The 17,589-nt window shown below is 37.1% G+C and overlaps 1 protein-coding gene across 1 annotated transcript; it reads left to right on the plus strand.

Moving 5' to 3' along the window:
- Positions 1-8,988: 8,988 nt before the first annotated feature.
- LOC126376939 (uncharacterized) lies at positions 8,989-16,078 on the plus strand. Its single transcript, XM_050024487.1, has 4 exons — positions 8,989-9,302; positions 12,785-12,972; positions 14,304-14,585; positions 15,870-16,078. Exons 1-4 carry the CDS (start codon positions 8,989-8,991, stop codon positions 16,076-16,078), a joined length of 993 nt encoding a protein of 330 aa, XP_049880444.1.
- Positions 16,079-17,589: the final 1,511 nt, after the last annotated feature.

Genomic DNA, 17,589 nt, shown 5'->3' on the forward strand with positions numbered 1-17,589 from the left:
TTCATGATCCAAACATGAATTTGAAAATAAATTCGACAATCATTGGTTTAGGCCTGTGCTGGATTCGAACCTCGAATGGCATACGAGGTAAAGCATAAAAAACATGTAAAAAAAAATTATGACCTAGCTGTATTGGAGTACATAATATCATCTAAAGTATCGAGTGCCGTTGTATGAATGTGGGGCGATCACGCTAACTAGCTCGCAGATTGTATTAACAAGTTAGATGAGTCGAAAAAATTGCGGCGGGCCGGTGTTGTATGAGTAGTAGAGGACTTTGTTTGTAATTATTAAATTGTCATCCAAGATTTTATCTAATAATGTGCCGGATCGTTAAAAATGTATATCCGCGGATACGGATCTGAATACGGATATTTAGTGTAAAAATCCGCGGATCTTTATTTTCTTAAACAAAAAGATTAAAGTTTTAGTTATTTCATTGTTATAAAAGTGATATTTTATCTTAATTTTACTACACGCTTTTTTTTGTAGATCAGAGAAAAGTAAAACTCTTGTTGATCAGATATGTATTGTTTTTATGGATGCTAAGTTCTTAGTTTAGTTATTTTTTGACGTGATCGTCATCATCATGATCAGCCCATTAACGTCCCTACTGCTGGGGCACGGGCCTTCCCTGTGGATGGATAGGGAGATCGGGCCTTAAACCATCACGCGGGCCCAGTGCGGTTTGATGGATATTAACGACTGCTAATGCAGTCGGGACCAACGGCTTAACGTGCCTTCCGAAACACGGAGGAGCTCGAGATGAAAACTTTTTTATTTTTGTGGTCACCCATCCTATAACTGGCCTTTGCCAAAGTTGCTTAACTTCAACAATCGCAGACCGAGGGCGTTTACCGCTGCGCCACCGAGCTCCTCAGAATTTCGGCTCAGGGCGTCGTCTGAAAGGATTTTATTTGAAGGAATAAATCGGCCGTAATGGGCTAATAGCGATATGCACTCATTCATTAATAATAATGCAATACGGTGATTTAGTTTTGAATAAGTACAGCAGTAATTACAAAACATGAGTTTATACAAATATTTAACTAATTTAACAATCAAGTGCACTAATATTATGGTTGGTGGTAAGACTGGCAGAGGAAGACCTAGAAGGAAGTACATTGACTAAATTGGAGATGTCCTTAGAAAAGGTTCAGTACAATTTTCTAATTACAAATTCTCTCTCTCTCTCACACACACACACACACACACACACACACACACACACACACACACACATACACATACACACACTAACACCACTAATATAGATCTTATAAGTTTACACACATACCCACTTGTTTTTAATGTTCCTCTTTTTTTTATTATTATTGTTTTTATTTTTATTATTTTATTATTTTCTTATTTTTCTTTATTGTTCATTTATTTTGTACTTCTTTATGTTTACTTCATTACCAATACCAATGTATCACATAGAAGAGCGGGGCTACTAACACAAGTAAATATTTGCTTAAAAGTTGTCCCAAACACGAGTATTGTATTGATTTTTGGTAAATAAATAATTTTTGAATTTTTTGAATTTTGAATCTACTCTGAACCGACGTGCGTGTATGAAACGATTGATGAATGTGGAGGAAGCAAGAGAAGTATGCCAAGATCGAAGCAAATCGAATTTCATATTCTCTGCTTACCCCGGTGGGAAATAGGCGTGAGTTTATGTATGTATGTATGTAAGTGCACTAATGAAGACATCCGGAAACTTTTATTTTGTCACACTTCTTCTTCTATCGTGTGGGTTGTTAGGCGGAGTACCAACCTTGCTGATGTAAGTATGTTGTCGATACATGAGCCATGTCAGGGGCCTTTGCCGGCTCAATAGTAACCCTGACACCAGGGTTGATGATGGTGGTCACAATTATTTTGTATGAAAAAAACATAGCATTGTACTGTTTTCATGTGTTATGTCTGATTGTTGAAATTTTAGTTCTATGCAATAAAGTATATTTGATTTGATTTGATTTTGATAGTACTTAACATTAAATATTTTTTATTTTTCGAATTTTGTGGACTATAAAATAAAACAATACCTTCATAAAACGTAACAAGGGCTATACATACGGGCGTTTCTTTCACTTACACGCTACAACGTCACAACTCACTTGCTTACGGGGTGCGTAGTAAGTGCTATGCTTATAAAGTCGTTATTATTATCATAAATATACCTCCCGGAACGTTTGGAGTGCTTTCATTTGCTTATTATCCCGGGCAATTTTACGATAAATCAATTTTTCATCTTTCTCTACAGTACTATTCTAGAGGTCTAAAATGGTGTGCGTCAAGGTAGCAACCTCATCGTCGAATTTATAGATTTTGATAACTACAAAAATCATCAAGGACATTGCAGGCTTGAATCATCTGATTGTCCGAAAAAGTAAGATTATTCCGTGCTTCGGCACGCTAAGCCGTTGGTCCCGGGCTACTAGCCCAAACACGTCCACCTACCCGCAGTGGAGCAGCGTGGTGGAGTATGCTCCATACCCCCTCCGGGTGATTGGAGGAAGGCTTGTGCCCAGCAGTGGGACGTGTATAGACTATTTATGTTGTAAGTACGTATGCTGTAACAAACTAGTTAGATCCGGTTACCACCCGGACAGGAACAGCGTACGCGCCGAGTCGCGACGCTGCTTCCACGCTTATTAGGCTCACACAACGCACAGACGTACCTGGCTATTAATATCTTTACACACAGGCGTTTTTAGGTTACCTATCGTATCATTGCTGTTTCGTTGCAATGTCAAGGCCGATAGGAAACCAGACATATAACAAAAACTCACGACTTTATGCCACTTGGGATAGTCTTTTTTTTTATATCTTTTATTTAATAAAGGACTTGGTACAAGAGTAACGACCATGTGGGATGGTCAGAGGTACATCCATCGCAAAGATAAACTAAGTATAATAGGTGGTGAGCCTTATCGCAGTCTATAATGGTCGAGCCAACTGTGTTAGTAAAAACATCACTTAAGATAAATTAATAACTCATCGGTGTAAGACCGGTACCGGGGTTAGAACCGGCGCTCCCCGATTGGAAAGCATGCTGGTGTATAGAACCACAGTTACATAAAATACGAATTTTTTTTTTTTTTTTTCAGTAAAAACTTAGTGTAATTACACATCAACTTTCTAACGCTATCCTGTGTTCACGGGATCAGCTTACCTAGCCTGAAGATTTGACAGGTCCAGTTTTTTAAAGACGCGAAGGCCTGCCTGACCTTCCAACCCGAAGGGAAAACCAGCCCAATACAGGTTAGGTCACATAGTCTAATAACATTATATAGATAAAAAGAAACAGCTGCGTGAGCTAGTCTTCTATGGCCTCCATTGGGGTATTGCGCGTCCTTTCACGGGGGTGGGCGCCTCTTACTTCTAGAGCTGTAGCTGAGTTCAGATAGGGACCCAGACTTGCGAGGTATAACGTAGAACCCTTGTCCAGGGATGCAGAGGCGGAGATAAAAGCCATCGGTACGGCAATGCAAGACGGAAGGGGAAAGTCACAGTGACTTTAACCTGGAACCTGACAGAGTGCAGCAGTAACTGTCAGTACTATTCAGAAGCGGAGGACAGGAGTCCTAGAACGGCTGTGAAATAGATGAGATGAGTTTGGGCGCCAACCCACTCGCGTCAGAGAACTGCGGGGCGGAAGGCAAGAGGGAAACCACTGCCTTATTTTCCCTAAAAAAGTAGAATGGAGAATGTTACACCGACAAGAGAGTGGCTCTTAAATTAGTGATGTGATGACCCAAAGGGCAAAATACCAGACCCTATTACTAAGACTCCACTATCCGTCCGTCCATCCATCCGTCTCCCACCAGGTTGTATCTTAAGAACCGTGATAGCTAAGGCAGTTATTTTTTTTATTATGAATATATAAACAAGATAAAATTACCTTAGTTGTTATGTAACAATACATGTGTACTATAATGCACTTAATTAATTGAAATGAAAATGAAAAATGTTTTTTTTGCCAGAAAACAATACAAATGAGGCACATAAAATAGGATGAGTACTTATATTAAAATATATCCAAATGAACAGAGGTTCCCAAACTAGGCGGAGCCTGTATCTTGGGAAACCGTAAAAAAATGGTTAATAATTAGTATAGCACTGTACATAGTTCAGAGGGGGGGGGGAGCCTGGACTGTAATACGGGTTTCAAGCCCAGTACAGACTCGAACTCTCTCAAAGGTATTCCTTCAAAACATTAAATGCGAGTTGGTGGAGATGTTATTACGGCTAATAGCCGGGACCAACGGCTCCAAACCCAGCCACATATGAAACAAGAAAGTATTAGTCATAGACAGGATGTAATTGCGTCATTTTCTCAGCATGTTGGTAATCTTACGACATTTTGAAGGAATTTGTGTCAAAGGCTCGAAGGCACCCACGCGGCTTCCTTTTTCTAGAGAAGAGAAAAAAAAAGAAATTTCTCTTCACACGCATACCGATGTCCGGTTCACATCAGACGATTTTCCTTTAAAGTACATCCCTGTGATAGATTTGCATCCAATAACTCAATAGCTTACCGAATCCGAACCTTAGCACAACGTAACAAAGATCTCAAAAACGATAATGTAATTTATCCAACAGCAAAACCATCATTGCCAAGGGCATAAGTTTCGTAAGAATCGATTGTCAAAGGATTTTGAAACTTAAAGCTTTGATTTAAAAATACAGTTTCAATCATACTTTTGGCAACGGTCCGACAAGTTGATAATTCTCGACAAACTTACGCGTACTGGTAAAAGTGATTTTGAAGAAGGTAAAATGAGTTTTAATGGTACTGAAATAAGGTGTTATATTTGTAGAAGGGATGGAAAGAAAATAAACATTAGTTATGTGCGTAAGAGTATAGGGGGGGTTACATAAAATACGTGAGATACAGAAAGCGTATTGCTTCGGGCGAGCGAAAGCATTCGATTACTAATGTCAGGGACCTACTTGGGCAGTTCATGATGAAAAAAAATGCCGGTATGACATTAAATCATCTTCTTTACCATGCTGCAAATTATTGTAATAAGTTTTTTGCGATGCACAAGTAATTGAAGTTATAAATGACCCTTAAATCGTGTTTTTAAATTTATGATTGGCGTTTTATACATACTTAGCCCAGTTGGTAGACAGCTTGCCTCTCACTTTGAGGTCGCAGGTTCAAATGCAGTACAGGCCTAAACCAATAATTGTCGAATTTGTTTTCGAATTCATGTTTGGATCATAAATGCTTATCACGTGCTCAGCGGTGAAGGTAAACATTGTGAGGAAACCCTCATTCCCGAGAAATGCATTTTCGGAAGTGTGTGACTTAACTTGTTTTTGGCTGGTTTCCCTTCGCGGGTCTGAAACCGGAATCTGTCAAATCTTCAGGTTAGGTAAGCGAATCCTGTGAAAAACGGGATGCTAGGGAGATAATGATGGTTTTATACATACTAAACTTCACTGCGGTATTCGCTATTGGGGTGAGTCAATTCGTCAAAAGACATTGCTGTCACTTCTGGTAGTCATGGTCGATCAAATATCAGGTCACCAACCTGACTTTGCCTGCCGACCCGATATTTATGTACAACTACACGAAATATAATGGACTTTAACTAAATATGAAAACATAGGTACGTTCTGTAATATACGCTCCCCTTTGTCCTCCAAATTTTATTATTTAGTCGAAATTAGGTCATTGTTGCGAAAACAATGATGGAATTCTCTGAATTAATTATTAATGATACCTTTTCTGTATTTTTTACAAAAAATGAATAGTTAAATATTTATTTTTTTATTTTTTATTTCTTAAACTTAACATTACAAATAATTAAAACTAAACTACAAAAATTAAAAACAAAAAGAATCAAAACTGGAAGTAAGTAGTAGTAAGTAGTTCTGTGTTTTAAAATATTTTATAATACCTTTTAAAATAATAAATGAATTATCGGTTCAGAATTATAATTTGTCGCTATTAATGAAATTAGCATAATTTACAAAACAAATAAGTGTAATTACTTATGCAAATTAATTTCAGTTACATCACACGATAATGATTACATTTGAATCTAGATAATTAATCAAATCCTATGACACGAAAGCTGAAAAGAAACACGAATGATAATACAATCTCAGTCTATAATCTTCTACTACGACGGCTACCTCCGTGGTCCAGTGGTTGAGCGTTGGGCTCGCGATCCGGAGGTCCCGGGTCGAATCCCGGTGGGGACATATCACAAAAATCACTTTGTGATCCCTAGTTTGGTTAAGACATTAAAGGCTGATCACCTGATTGTTCAAAAAGCAAGATGATCCGTGCTTCGGAAGGCACGTTAAGCCGTTGGTCCCGGTTACTACTTACTGATGTAGTTGTTACAAGAGCCATGTCAGGGACCTTTGGCGGCTCAATAATAACCCTGACACATAGGGTTGATGAGGTTGGTAATTCACCTCACAACCCACACGACAGAAAAAGAAGTTTATAATCATGAATACTTTTCAAATTTTATCTAAAACAGAACACAAATTACCGAAATAGGAAATGTCAAATGTCACATAAACCACTATTGGGAGACAAACGTAAACATATTATTTCCGCTATAATTTATACAGCGTAATAAAACAAAGCGAGAAAACAACAGTGTCATTGTAAAACTGTGAAGCTGTTACGTCATTCAAACAAAACTTTTACTCCAACCGGACGTGTAAGAAAAAAATATACTTTCACTCTTGGACTTTGCACTACACGAAAACGTCTTTACTAACAATGACGATACACACAAAATAGAACCTTTCACTGATGACTTTACACGTGATGTTGCTTTGAACAACAATTAGACTTAAGACGTTATAGAAAGCAATGACAAAGGCAGGTTGAAAGACAATGCAGGGGTCAAACTCTTAGAAGACGCACTTATGGCTATGACGACGGATTGTTTTAGAAATATTTGTGATAAGTAAACATCTTTCACTTTACCTATGATCCTGAAGACGATGACGTATTAGCCGCGAGTAGAAGTTCAAAGGTCGATGCCATGAAACTGGTTTTGAATTAATGTTGGAGAGAAACTGATGCCTTTACTAGTATGTATACTTGAACTGAAGATGTTTATTATAAGGAGTACTTATTATAAACTATTTAAGGACAATTAAAGAAGAACAAATAACATAACCTTATTAATCTAAAATTGATATACTATACGTTAAGCCGTTGGTCCCGTTTACTACTTGCTGATGTAAGTTAGTAGTCGTTACATGAGCCATGTCAGGCCTTTGGCGGCTCAATAGTAACCGTTGCCACCAGGGTTGATGGGGTTGGTAATCCACCTCACATATAATATTGCTAATTTAATAAATATAATATTACTTTAATAAATTAGATTATTTTTCTTCTTGCACCGATAAAGAAAATGCTTTATGTTATTTCTTCACCTTAAAAGGACGTACTTAATATCCAATCCGATAGATGATCTTCTTCTATCGTTCGGGTTGTGAGGTGAATTACCAACTTCAACAACCCTGATGTCGGGGTTATTATTGAGCCGCCAAAGGCCCCTGATATGACTCACGAAACGACCACTTTCTTACATCAGTAAGTACCAACGGCTTAACGGATAGATAATGATCTATGATTGTTATTTTGGGTTCACGCGTGGGTGCAATGACCCATAAAAAATTGAATATGTGACCTTATAACACTGGACCTTAAGATTTTTATATGAATGTGAAAAGCATTCGACCACTTTCTAGACCTGCAAGTAGGAATGTATACCAAACTTTGAATATAATTTGCAACAGGAATACTGGTGGTAAAATTTATGTCGTATTTAACATTCTAAAGCAAACTAACATAACTTTAGCAGTAGATTAGTTAGTTTGGATAGTAAAGCGTTTCATAAATTACTTAATCAAAACTTTTGATATAAGATGAGAATATACACAAGTATACAACAAGATCGAAGTAGTTCCAAAATAGATATAATGATGGATGAACACAATATGATGACAGGGATAAGCAAAGAGTTTTGGATCCACAATACAATTATAGCAGACACATCAAACTTACAACATGAAACAAAGACAAATGTAGACAACAAAAACAAAATATTATAAATCTGACATTTTGAGCTTGTTCATATAAATTTCGTGTTTTGACGTTTAGTAAAAAGTAACTGATTTGACTAGTGGGAAACTAGCTTCATCATCATCATCAGCCCATTAATGTCCCCACTGCTGGGGCACGGGCCTTCCCTATGGATGGATAGGGAGATCGGGTCTTAAACCATCACGCGGACCCAGTGCGGATTGATGGTTATTAAGAACTGCTAATGCAGTCGGAACCAACGGCTTAACGTGCCTTCCGAAGCACGGAGGAGCTCGAGATGAAAACTTTTTTTTATGGTCACCCATCCTATGCTTAACTTCAACAATCGCAGACCGAGCGCGTTTACCGCTACGCCACCGAGATCCTCAGGAATAAACTAACCTATTAGTCAAAAATAAAACCCTTCTCATTTCGATAGGTACACAATCACCCAAAAAATAGAGTAACTCATGGTCGTTAACCCTAATAATCAGTGTAATTCGATGCTATCAAACACCGACGAAAACAACAACACATTGTCTGCCGAAATTGATGCATTCAACGGCCATTATTTTACCACGTCCGACTTAAAAATTACTGATGTTACTCAACATGACGCAACGTGCATTGCAGATCACTCACAGAGATACTTTGCAAATTATCTACATCGAATTTTCACTCTATTGTCGACCAGACGTGGGAAGACCCCGTGACGAGTTCCTCCTGAACAATGGCAAAGTTCACCGAGACATAACAAGGAAAGTCTATAAAACAGGCGGCGACCTGTTACAATTTTGTTATACGTAACTTTGGATTCTTTGAAAACAGTGGTGTTTTGGTGTTCTTTTTTGCGTACTATGTAGACTACTTCATCATTTGCATCAATTGCTTCAGTGTTTCGTACCTTCAGAATGTCTTCGTCAATTTCTACTAAACTTGCTTTCTTGATCACTCTGTCGTTGGCCATAGAAGTAATACCGATACAGTTGCAAGAAGGAGAGGAATTAAAAGAGAATAATGTTGAAGATTCTCAACTTAACCAATGTATCAACGTGCAAAGGAGTGCAGAAGTTGGAGTGTGCTTTGGGAAGGAGCTATTGAACAAACTTAACCAATATGATGAAGCAGACACCTTCAGTTTAGCGACTGGAGTGTCGTTTGTTAGAGATGAAAAGACTCCTCGCGACTTCGGCAATTTTCTGGATAAGGACCCTATGGATTTCCGGTAAGGGTTTTTATCTGATTCACATAACATAACATGAGCTCACAAATTTATCCTAATTTGGATAGTTGCATTAGCATTCGTTAATAACCACCAATCCGCACTGAGCCCGCGTGGTGGTTAAAGGCCCGATCTCCCTATCCATCCATAGGGAAGGCCCGTGCCCCTGCAATGGGGTCGTCAATGGGCTGGTGATGATGATGATGATGATAATGGGATAGTCAGAGATACATCCGTTGCAAAATGAACTAAGAACCCATACCTCACCGAATTTTCTGTTAAAACCAAACACATATCTTGATATTGTAAAAATTATACTGGACTAATGAGGATAAAAACTGCCTGTTTTTCCCATCATTGAGTGTTCTTACATTTTGACAATTATACTTTTTAAGTAAACACTAAACATACATATATATTGTTTTGATTATATTTATATACTAGTCTATAACCCTTTGCGCAGCGTTTAACTGTAAAATCATAGTTTTATATAATATGATAACCTTATGGTGACAAGGAATCAGCCTATGGCCCATAATAATAAGTTCCAAAACTGGTCATTTTATGCATTACAATACGTCTGATGATGCACAGCAACTGGTGGAGGTGTTTTTACAGCTAATAGCCGAGACCAACGGCTTAACGTGCCCTCCGAAGCAATAAATCATTTAACTTTTTCGGACAATCAAGTGATTCAAGCCCTTATCAAACAAAAGAGTTTTGGTTAGGTTAGGTCCCCTTCGGAAATCGAACACGGACCTCCAGATCGTGAGTCGTAAACTATAGAGGCGGTAACTAGACTACAGAGATTGTTACCATATTTCTAAATCAGTACATTTTATAAAACATAAATTATTTATTTACATTTAAAAACATGGTAAGATAAGATCTCACAATTAGTTTAGAACCTTACATTTTGCCGCAATAATTTTGCAAAAATTTTCTACAATAATATCCATAATTTAAAAGTTATGCAAAAAACACATCTAGGAATATTAATACAATTTAATTCAAATGTCAATTTTATTATCATTATCAAAATTATTATAAGCGGGACGAACAGTAACTTCTTTGGTATGATAATAATTACACTTCTCTCTGAACTATGCTTATTTTATGCCTTTAAAATCGCGTGATAATTTAAAAAGTCAAATTGATCTTGTTATGGAAATCTAAATAATGCGGTCACTTACTGACTTACTAACTTCGATCACACTACTACTTACCTATAGTCACATTTTATAGTTTTAATTAGATCGATATCTATCAATACTAGATTAATGGCCTCCGTTGTCCAATGGTTGAGCGTTGGGCTCACGATCCGGAGGTTCCAGATTCGAATCCCGGTGAGGACTTATCACAAAAATCTATTTGTGGTCCTGAGTTTGGTTAGGACATTACAGGCTGATCATCAGATTGTCTTAAATAAGATCCGTGCTTCGGAACATGCATTAAGCCGTTGGTCCCGGTTACTACTTACTGACGTAAGTAAGTAGTCGTTACATCAGTCATGTCAGGGACCTTTGGCGGCTTTGGTAACCCTGACAACAGAGTTGATGGGGTTGAAAATTCACCTCATAACCCACTATAGAAAAAAAGTCATAATATTCATCTCTTTAATTTACAAGTAGTTGAAAGTATATTAATTTTCTTCTATCGTGTGGGTTGTGAGGTGGATTACCACCGTAGTTGTCACATGTTTCATGTAAGGGTCCTTAGGCGGCTCAATAATAACCCTCACATCAGGGTTTATGAAACCCGTGATAGCCCAATTGGTAGAACGCTTGCCTCTCACTTTGAGGTCGCAGGTTCGAATTAATGTTTGGATCATAAATGATTATCAGCTCAGCGGTGAAGAAAACGTCGTGAGGAAACCCACATTCCCGAGAAATGCATTTACGGAGGTATATGACCTGGGCTGGATTTCCCCTCGCGGGTTGGAAGGTCAGACAGGCAGTCGCTTGTGCAAATAACTGGACCTGTCAAATCTTCAGGTTAGGTAAGCGGACCCTGTGAAAAACGGGAAAATGCTAGGGAGATGATGACACCAGGGTTGATGAGGTTAGTTAGTAATCCACCTTACAACCCACTCGATAGAAGATTCAGATTCAGATTCTTTATTTGCAGAATACTATAATTATTTCGTGACATCTGCATTTCGTCGCTTTTGATTTATCGTCTTTAGACATTAAGTTCGTCAATAAGTACTTATATAAGTACCCATTTATTTTATAATTCTGCAGTGTTGCAAGTAAAAAGCTAATTTGGTTCTCAGCTGTAGAAATAAATAATTACAATATTTTCAAACGAAATTGATAATTTTTTCTATTCAATTTATAATTGTAACAAAAAGTTATTAATATCTCACATGCTTAATGCATTTCATGTCAATTTTGAAGCTTCAAGCGTCATCTAGTGTTGTGACATAAAACCTTTAGTTGTAATCAATAGAAGCATTAGACGTAAGATAGATGGCGTTACAAGTCTGTAAACGAGACATTTTTTGTTAAATTCACCAAATATTGTATTTCTATTATGGTTAAGATTCCACTCATTAATTTTTATTTATTTATAAAAAAGGTACACCAACAGCTTGTATAAAAAAACATTAAATAAAATAAAAGTTACATCAGTTAGTTAAGTTTCATCGTTGTAATTAATTAATCATTAGTTAATTTTGATTAGTTATTTACTGAAAACACGAAGAGTAATCGATCAAAGGCAGAAATTATGGATAAATGTTAGAAGTAAGACGATCCGTGCTTCGGAAGGCTATTGGTCCCGGTAACTACTTACTGATAAAAGTACGTAGTTGTTACATGAGTCATGTCAGGGAGCTTTAGCGGCTCAATAGTAACCCTGACACCAGGGTTGATGAGATTGGTTATCCACCTCACAACCAACACGATAGAAGAAGAATAGATTGTTTAAATAAAATAAAATTCAACACCTTGTTTTTTTGTCTAATGACTTATTAGGCATTTTAAATTTTTGAATGTTTATAATAACTTTTATCAATAATATTAAATAATTACCTCGGTATTGACAAAAATATTCTTCTTCGCTAAGCAAAGAAATTGCCTAATGAATCTTCAACTTATACTGCATATACCTTAACCAACTTGTATAGAATCATTTCTTGTATTCATTCATCATTATCAGCCCATTACCGTCCCCACTGCTGGGGCACGGGCCTTCCCTATGGATGGATAGGGAGATCGGGCCTTAAACCATCACGCGGGCCCAGTGCGGATTGATGGTTATTAACGACTGCTAATGCAGCCGGGACCAACCGCTTAACGTGCCTTCCGAAGCACGGAGGAGCTCGAGATGAAAACTTCTTTTTTTTTTGTGGTCACTCATCCTATGACCGGCCTTTGCGAAAGTTGCTTAACTTCAACAATCGCAGACCGAGCGCGTTTACCGCTGCGCCACCGAGCTCCATTCTATTCATTCAATCTTCCTCAACTCTTCAAATTCTTCAGTGCCATCATGGAAGACGCCAGCAGCTTGATTTCCAAGAGGTCCCTTCATTGGGACCTGAGTGGTCTCTACCCTGGTCTTGTGATGAGGATTGGTCCAACCTTGGCGAATGGAGTCTTGGAGTTCGTTATGGACCCGAGAATGAAGGATCGGACTTATCATCAACAACCTCATGGAGAGGTTTCTACTGGTAAGAACCTATTCAAATGTTTAGGTACTTGAAATAAATAATTACGAGATCCGCAGTTCGGAACAATTTTGGGTGGGCATGCTACACCGACAAGAGCGTGGCTCTTAAATTGATGATGATGACGCATTACCTCATAAGGCCCAAATTTATAGACTCAATAGTTGAAAAATGGGTTTTAGATTTTAAAAGGCGAGTTTATAAAAAAGATTTCTAGAATATTCAAGCCTCCCGACGTCCGATCATGACCTATGCAGGGGTAGTTTTTGCTCACGCGAGTCCCTCTCAAATCCATCGTCTACAGGTAATAAAAAATCGTTTTATGCGGAAAGCCACGGGAGCTCCAAGTAGTCAATGCCATCTGCGGCAAATCTACAATAAGAAACGTCAAAAAAATCAGAACTTTTGTCTACGAAGGTGTTACTAGGTTGACATTATCGCACATCCGTCTCAAGTAGATAGTACCTACTTTAGTAAAACAAAGTCTCAGTTATAGTACACCCACACCCACTGTGCTACTTTCTTGATACAGCGCCATCTATATCAACTTGCTGAAACTAACAGAGTTTCCGACTTTCTCTTGCGCAACCTACAATGCTAGCTTGAAAGTACCATTGATCTTGACTCTTCAATGCCATCTAATGGAAGTAACGTGAACTTTTACTAAAACTTAGCTTACTATAGATTCTAGATCGAAATCGTCCCATGTTTGTCATCACATTAAATCGCCATTTTTTTTTTAACTTATTTTTTTAAATCGAAATCGTCGCATGTTTGTCATCACATTAAATCGCCATTTTTTTTTAACTAATTTTTTTAATCCTCGTTTTTTTATCCCTTATTGTTAACTTGGTCCTCGTTCATTTTAAGTTTTAAAACACTACTTACTACTTAGGAGGTTACTGCTTAGGAGCAGTAAGTGGTAAAACTCAAAATTAGTAGACTAATTAAAACACATAATAACGGGTTCTTACAAGCGTTTAAAGCAGGGAGGGACACTGTTGCAAGTACCATGATCACGGGATGACTGATGAGATCGGAGTGGAGTAGGTAGATCCATAATTTTCTACGGACAGCAGTTTTAGCAGACTAAACTCCGAATTATACATAATTATTTTTTATTAAGAGATTAAACTCAGAATTGGCAGTTGAACTTTAGATACCTATATCTAATATGTTTTCTAGACGAAGTAAATGTACCTAGCTGTAGAGCTGATGGAGTAGATGTATAGCTTTTAGATAAAACATGCCTGTTTTGTCGGTTATACATTTGAATTTCACATGATTGTAGTCAACAAGATTCATGCGTTATTAGTTTTTTTTTTTATTTCCAGGCCGTCTCCTAGCCAGAAACCTCCTCATCCCCTTTCTCCTAGGTTTTAAGTTCCAACTTTCCACTCTCCTTCCTTTAATCCTGGGTCTAGTGCTCCTGGCCAGTAAGAAGGCCTTCTTTCTAGCCAAGCTTGCTCTCTTGGCTGTGACAGTGTTTAGTGGAGGTTCTGGCTACGGGAGCCAGGGTACTTGGGGTGATGTTGGTGGACCAGCCCTGTCTTCGTATACATCATCTTATGATGCGCCGAGTCACTATCATCATGGACACCATGGAGCGAGTTCTGGTGAGTATGGAGGGTATTGGAGGTATTGAGTATATAAGTTCTATATCCCAATTGGTATAGTAAAATTTACATCCATCACAAGATAGACTAAATAGCCCCTCTTCATTCAACTATATGTCATCATCAGCCCATTAACGTCCCCACTGCTGGGGCACGGGCCTTATTCATCCCGAGCCCGATAGGGCCCGATCTCCCTATGGATGGATAGGGAGATCGGGCTTTAAACCATCACGCGGGCCCAGTGCGGATTGATGGTTATTAACGACTGCTAATGCAGTCGGGACCAACGGCTTAACGTGATTTCCGAAGCACGGAGGAGCTCGAGAGGAAAACTTTTTTGTTGTGGTCACCCATCCTATGACCGACCTTTGCGAAAGTTGCTTAAGTTTAACAATCGCAGACCGAGCGCGTTTATCGCTGCGCCACCGAGCTCTTCATTTATATTAGCGTTATGTATTATGTTATGCTATCAATGTCGTATGTACCCAAGACCATTAATAAACTAAACATCTGAGATGAGATGGGCAGAGTGGGCAGAATACAAATTTTAACAACCAGTATATTGTCTATTTGAATTTTTCAGATATACTTGTCTGGAAAAATTGGATTCTTAATAATTAAAGATTTAAAGCAATTTATACCAACAAACAACACTAACAGAAATACTAACGATAAACATTTGCTAAGTAAGTGGCTTATGTGACTTTGAGATTTACTATTTATTATTTTGCACTTCAAATTAAGGTAACATAGGTTTTCGGTCGCAGGTTCATTGACCTCATGCCGATGTAACGTAGTTCCGTCAAAAAATCCTTTCGGAATCAAAAATATTCAAAATGCAGACAAACTTAAGTCAAGTAGGTAGATATAAATATTTTGTTAAAAAAAAAACATTTTTTCTGTTTGCATGGCGTTAAAATTGGATTGTACACACAACATTAACAAATCATATTAAGTTTTCTCTTGAAGCCTTTCTAAAAGCTTTGTCTCTAGTAATTCCATGTGTGATTTAATCCATAAACGTTGATGCCTGGCTATTGCTATGGCTATTTTATTATTAATCTTATTTAAAGTGTTTCATTTCATTTTTAACAAGCTTCCTTTGCATTTTATATATAGCATCCGCAAAACTTATTTTTTGTAACATTTTTTTTTAAACTTCACAATACTTTTCTTTATTTTCTTCAACTGTTAAATTCGTCTTACCTATCTCTTTTACAATCTTTTCCAATAAAACACTGTTTCTTTTGTTCTTTCTTAAAATGTTTTTCTCCTTTTTTCCAGGCTACTACCATAGGCATCCTCACCACGCAGATTACTTCTACAAATCAGTTGAGACCTCTACAGCGACTCCTATAACACCTGACGAACTAAGAGATAGACTAGAAAGATTATTTATAACTAAAAAAGATATTAATATGGATGAGCCAAGAGAAGAAACGAAAATAAGAAATGCTAGAAATTTTGCCTGGACACCTATTACTACTGGGTAAAAGTGTATTTTTGTAGATAGGACAATTTTACACAGATATTTTTTAATAAAATGCATAATAATTAGTATTATAGCCATATACAAATAATATATAAAATATTATGATTATAATGAAAAAAAATATTATTCCATGTTTCAAATATGTGGAGCTCTTCACTTGATTCTATTTTGTTTATAAGTTTTATTTTTGTTTGAAAATTGTTAATGTATATTATATTATTTTAAACATTTAAAAATATGTTTATAGGTGCCTAACTTTGCCTTTATATTATTATCCTTCTAGTCAATTCGTCAAGATTAAAATCAAAAATGTTATCTATTTTTTCTATATTATATTATTATTATTATTATACTTTGCATAATATTTTACTCTAAAATTATAATCTATATAATCATAATTTACTCGAGACTGTAACAATTTATTTTTTAAATAAAGTTATTATTTATCTACGACATTATTATTATTTTTTACCTCACCTTAGTCCCTATCAGGTTAAAAAAACATTTTCAAAAAAATCTAACTTAAAATTTTGTTAAAAATTTTACGATTTAATCTGTCATCTTCCTGGTTCATTTGCATTTTTAGGTTTGTTTTTCTAATTATATGCGAGTAACAAAATAATAATAATATTGGCTTCGGCCCCACGCACGCCTTCCAAAAGTCCGGGCCTCCATAGGCCCGAGATATGAAAAAGACATACAATAATAATAAGGGGATTTTCAGGTTACGTTCCCAAAAAAAAAACACAGTTGGCGCACAGATTTGCCTTCGTTTAACTTTTAATTTTATGGATAACAGACATATCCATCTTTTATTTATCTTTCTTTTCGGGTGCATACTCTGCATACGATAAAGTACGCATGGGTGTTAGGTGGGTGTTGGTGACACCGTAACGAAAGTTTTGAGGGAAATGTTTTTTTAAATTATTTTCTGTTCCATGCTTTTGCGACGGAAAATTCCACTTGATATCTCAGAATCGTGGTCTGAATCATCCCTCAAAGTTTTCGTTACGGTGTCACTAACATCCTGTATATTCATTAAGATAATAATGATTCATTAAAAAACAATGTAAAATCCGTTACTTATAGCATTATAACTATACCGGTTGTTACTTGAAACTCATACATACATAAACAGCCTATATACGTCCCACTGCTGGGCACAGGCCTCCCCTCAATCAACCGAAGGTTATATATAGGGTATATGGAGCATACTCCACCACGCTGCTCCACTGCGGGTTGATGAAGGTGTTTTTACGGCTAATAGCGGAACGGAATCATCTTACTTTTTCAGACAATCAGGTGATTCAAGCCTAAAAAGTCCTTTACCAAACAAAGGACAGTCTCACAAAGTGATTTCGACAATGTCCCCATCGGGAATCGGACCCGGACCTCCAGATCGTGAGCCTAACGCTCTAACCACTAGACCACGGAGGCTGTTAACTCATAAATGTATGTGTACTTGAAACTCATAAATGCTATCAATGCCTAGTATTAATCACTGTTACTCGA

The sequence above is a fragment of the Pectinophora gossypiella genome, chromosome 22 (assembly GCF_024362695.1).
Source record: "Pectinophora gossypiella chromosome 22, ilPecGoss1.1, whole genome shotgun sequence".
Lineage (NCBI taxonomy): Eukaryota > Metazoa > Arthropoda > Insecta > Lepidoptera > Gelechiidae > Pectinophora > Pectinophora gossypiella.

Excerpts from the sequence above, each read along its gene's own strand:
- LOC126376939 (XM_050024487.1), top strand. The coding sequence starts at position 8,989 with ATGTCTTCGTCAATTTCTACTAAACTTGCTTTCTTGATCACTCTGTCG. Across the intron at positions 9,303-12,784 it reads AAGGACCCTATGGATTTCCG|TGCCATCATGGAAGACGCCA; the intron begins GTAAGGGTTTTT and ends CAAATTCTTCAG. Across the intron at positions 12,973-14,303 it reads TCATGGAGAGGTTTCTACTG|GCCGTCTCCTAGCCAGAAAC; the intron begins GTAAGAACCTAT and ends TTTTATTTCCAG.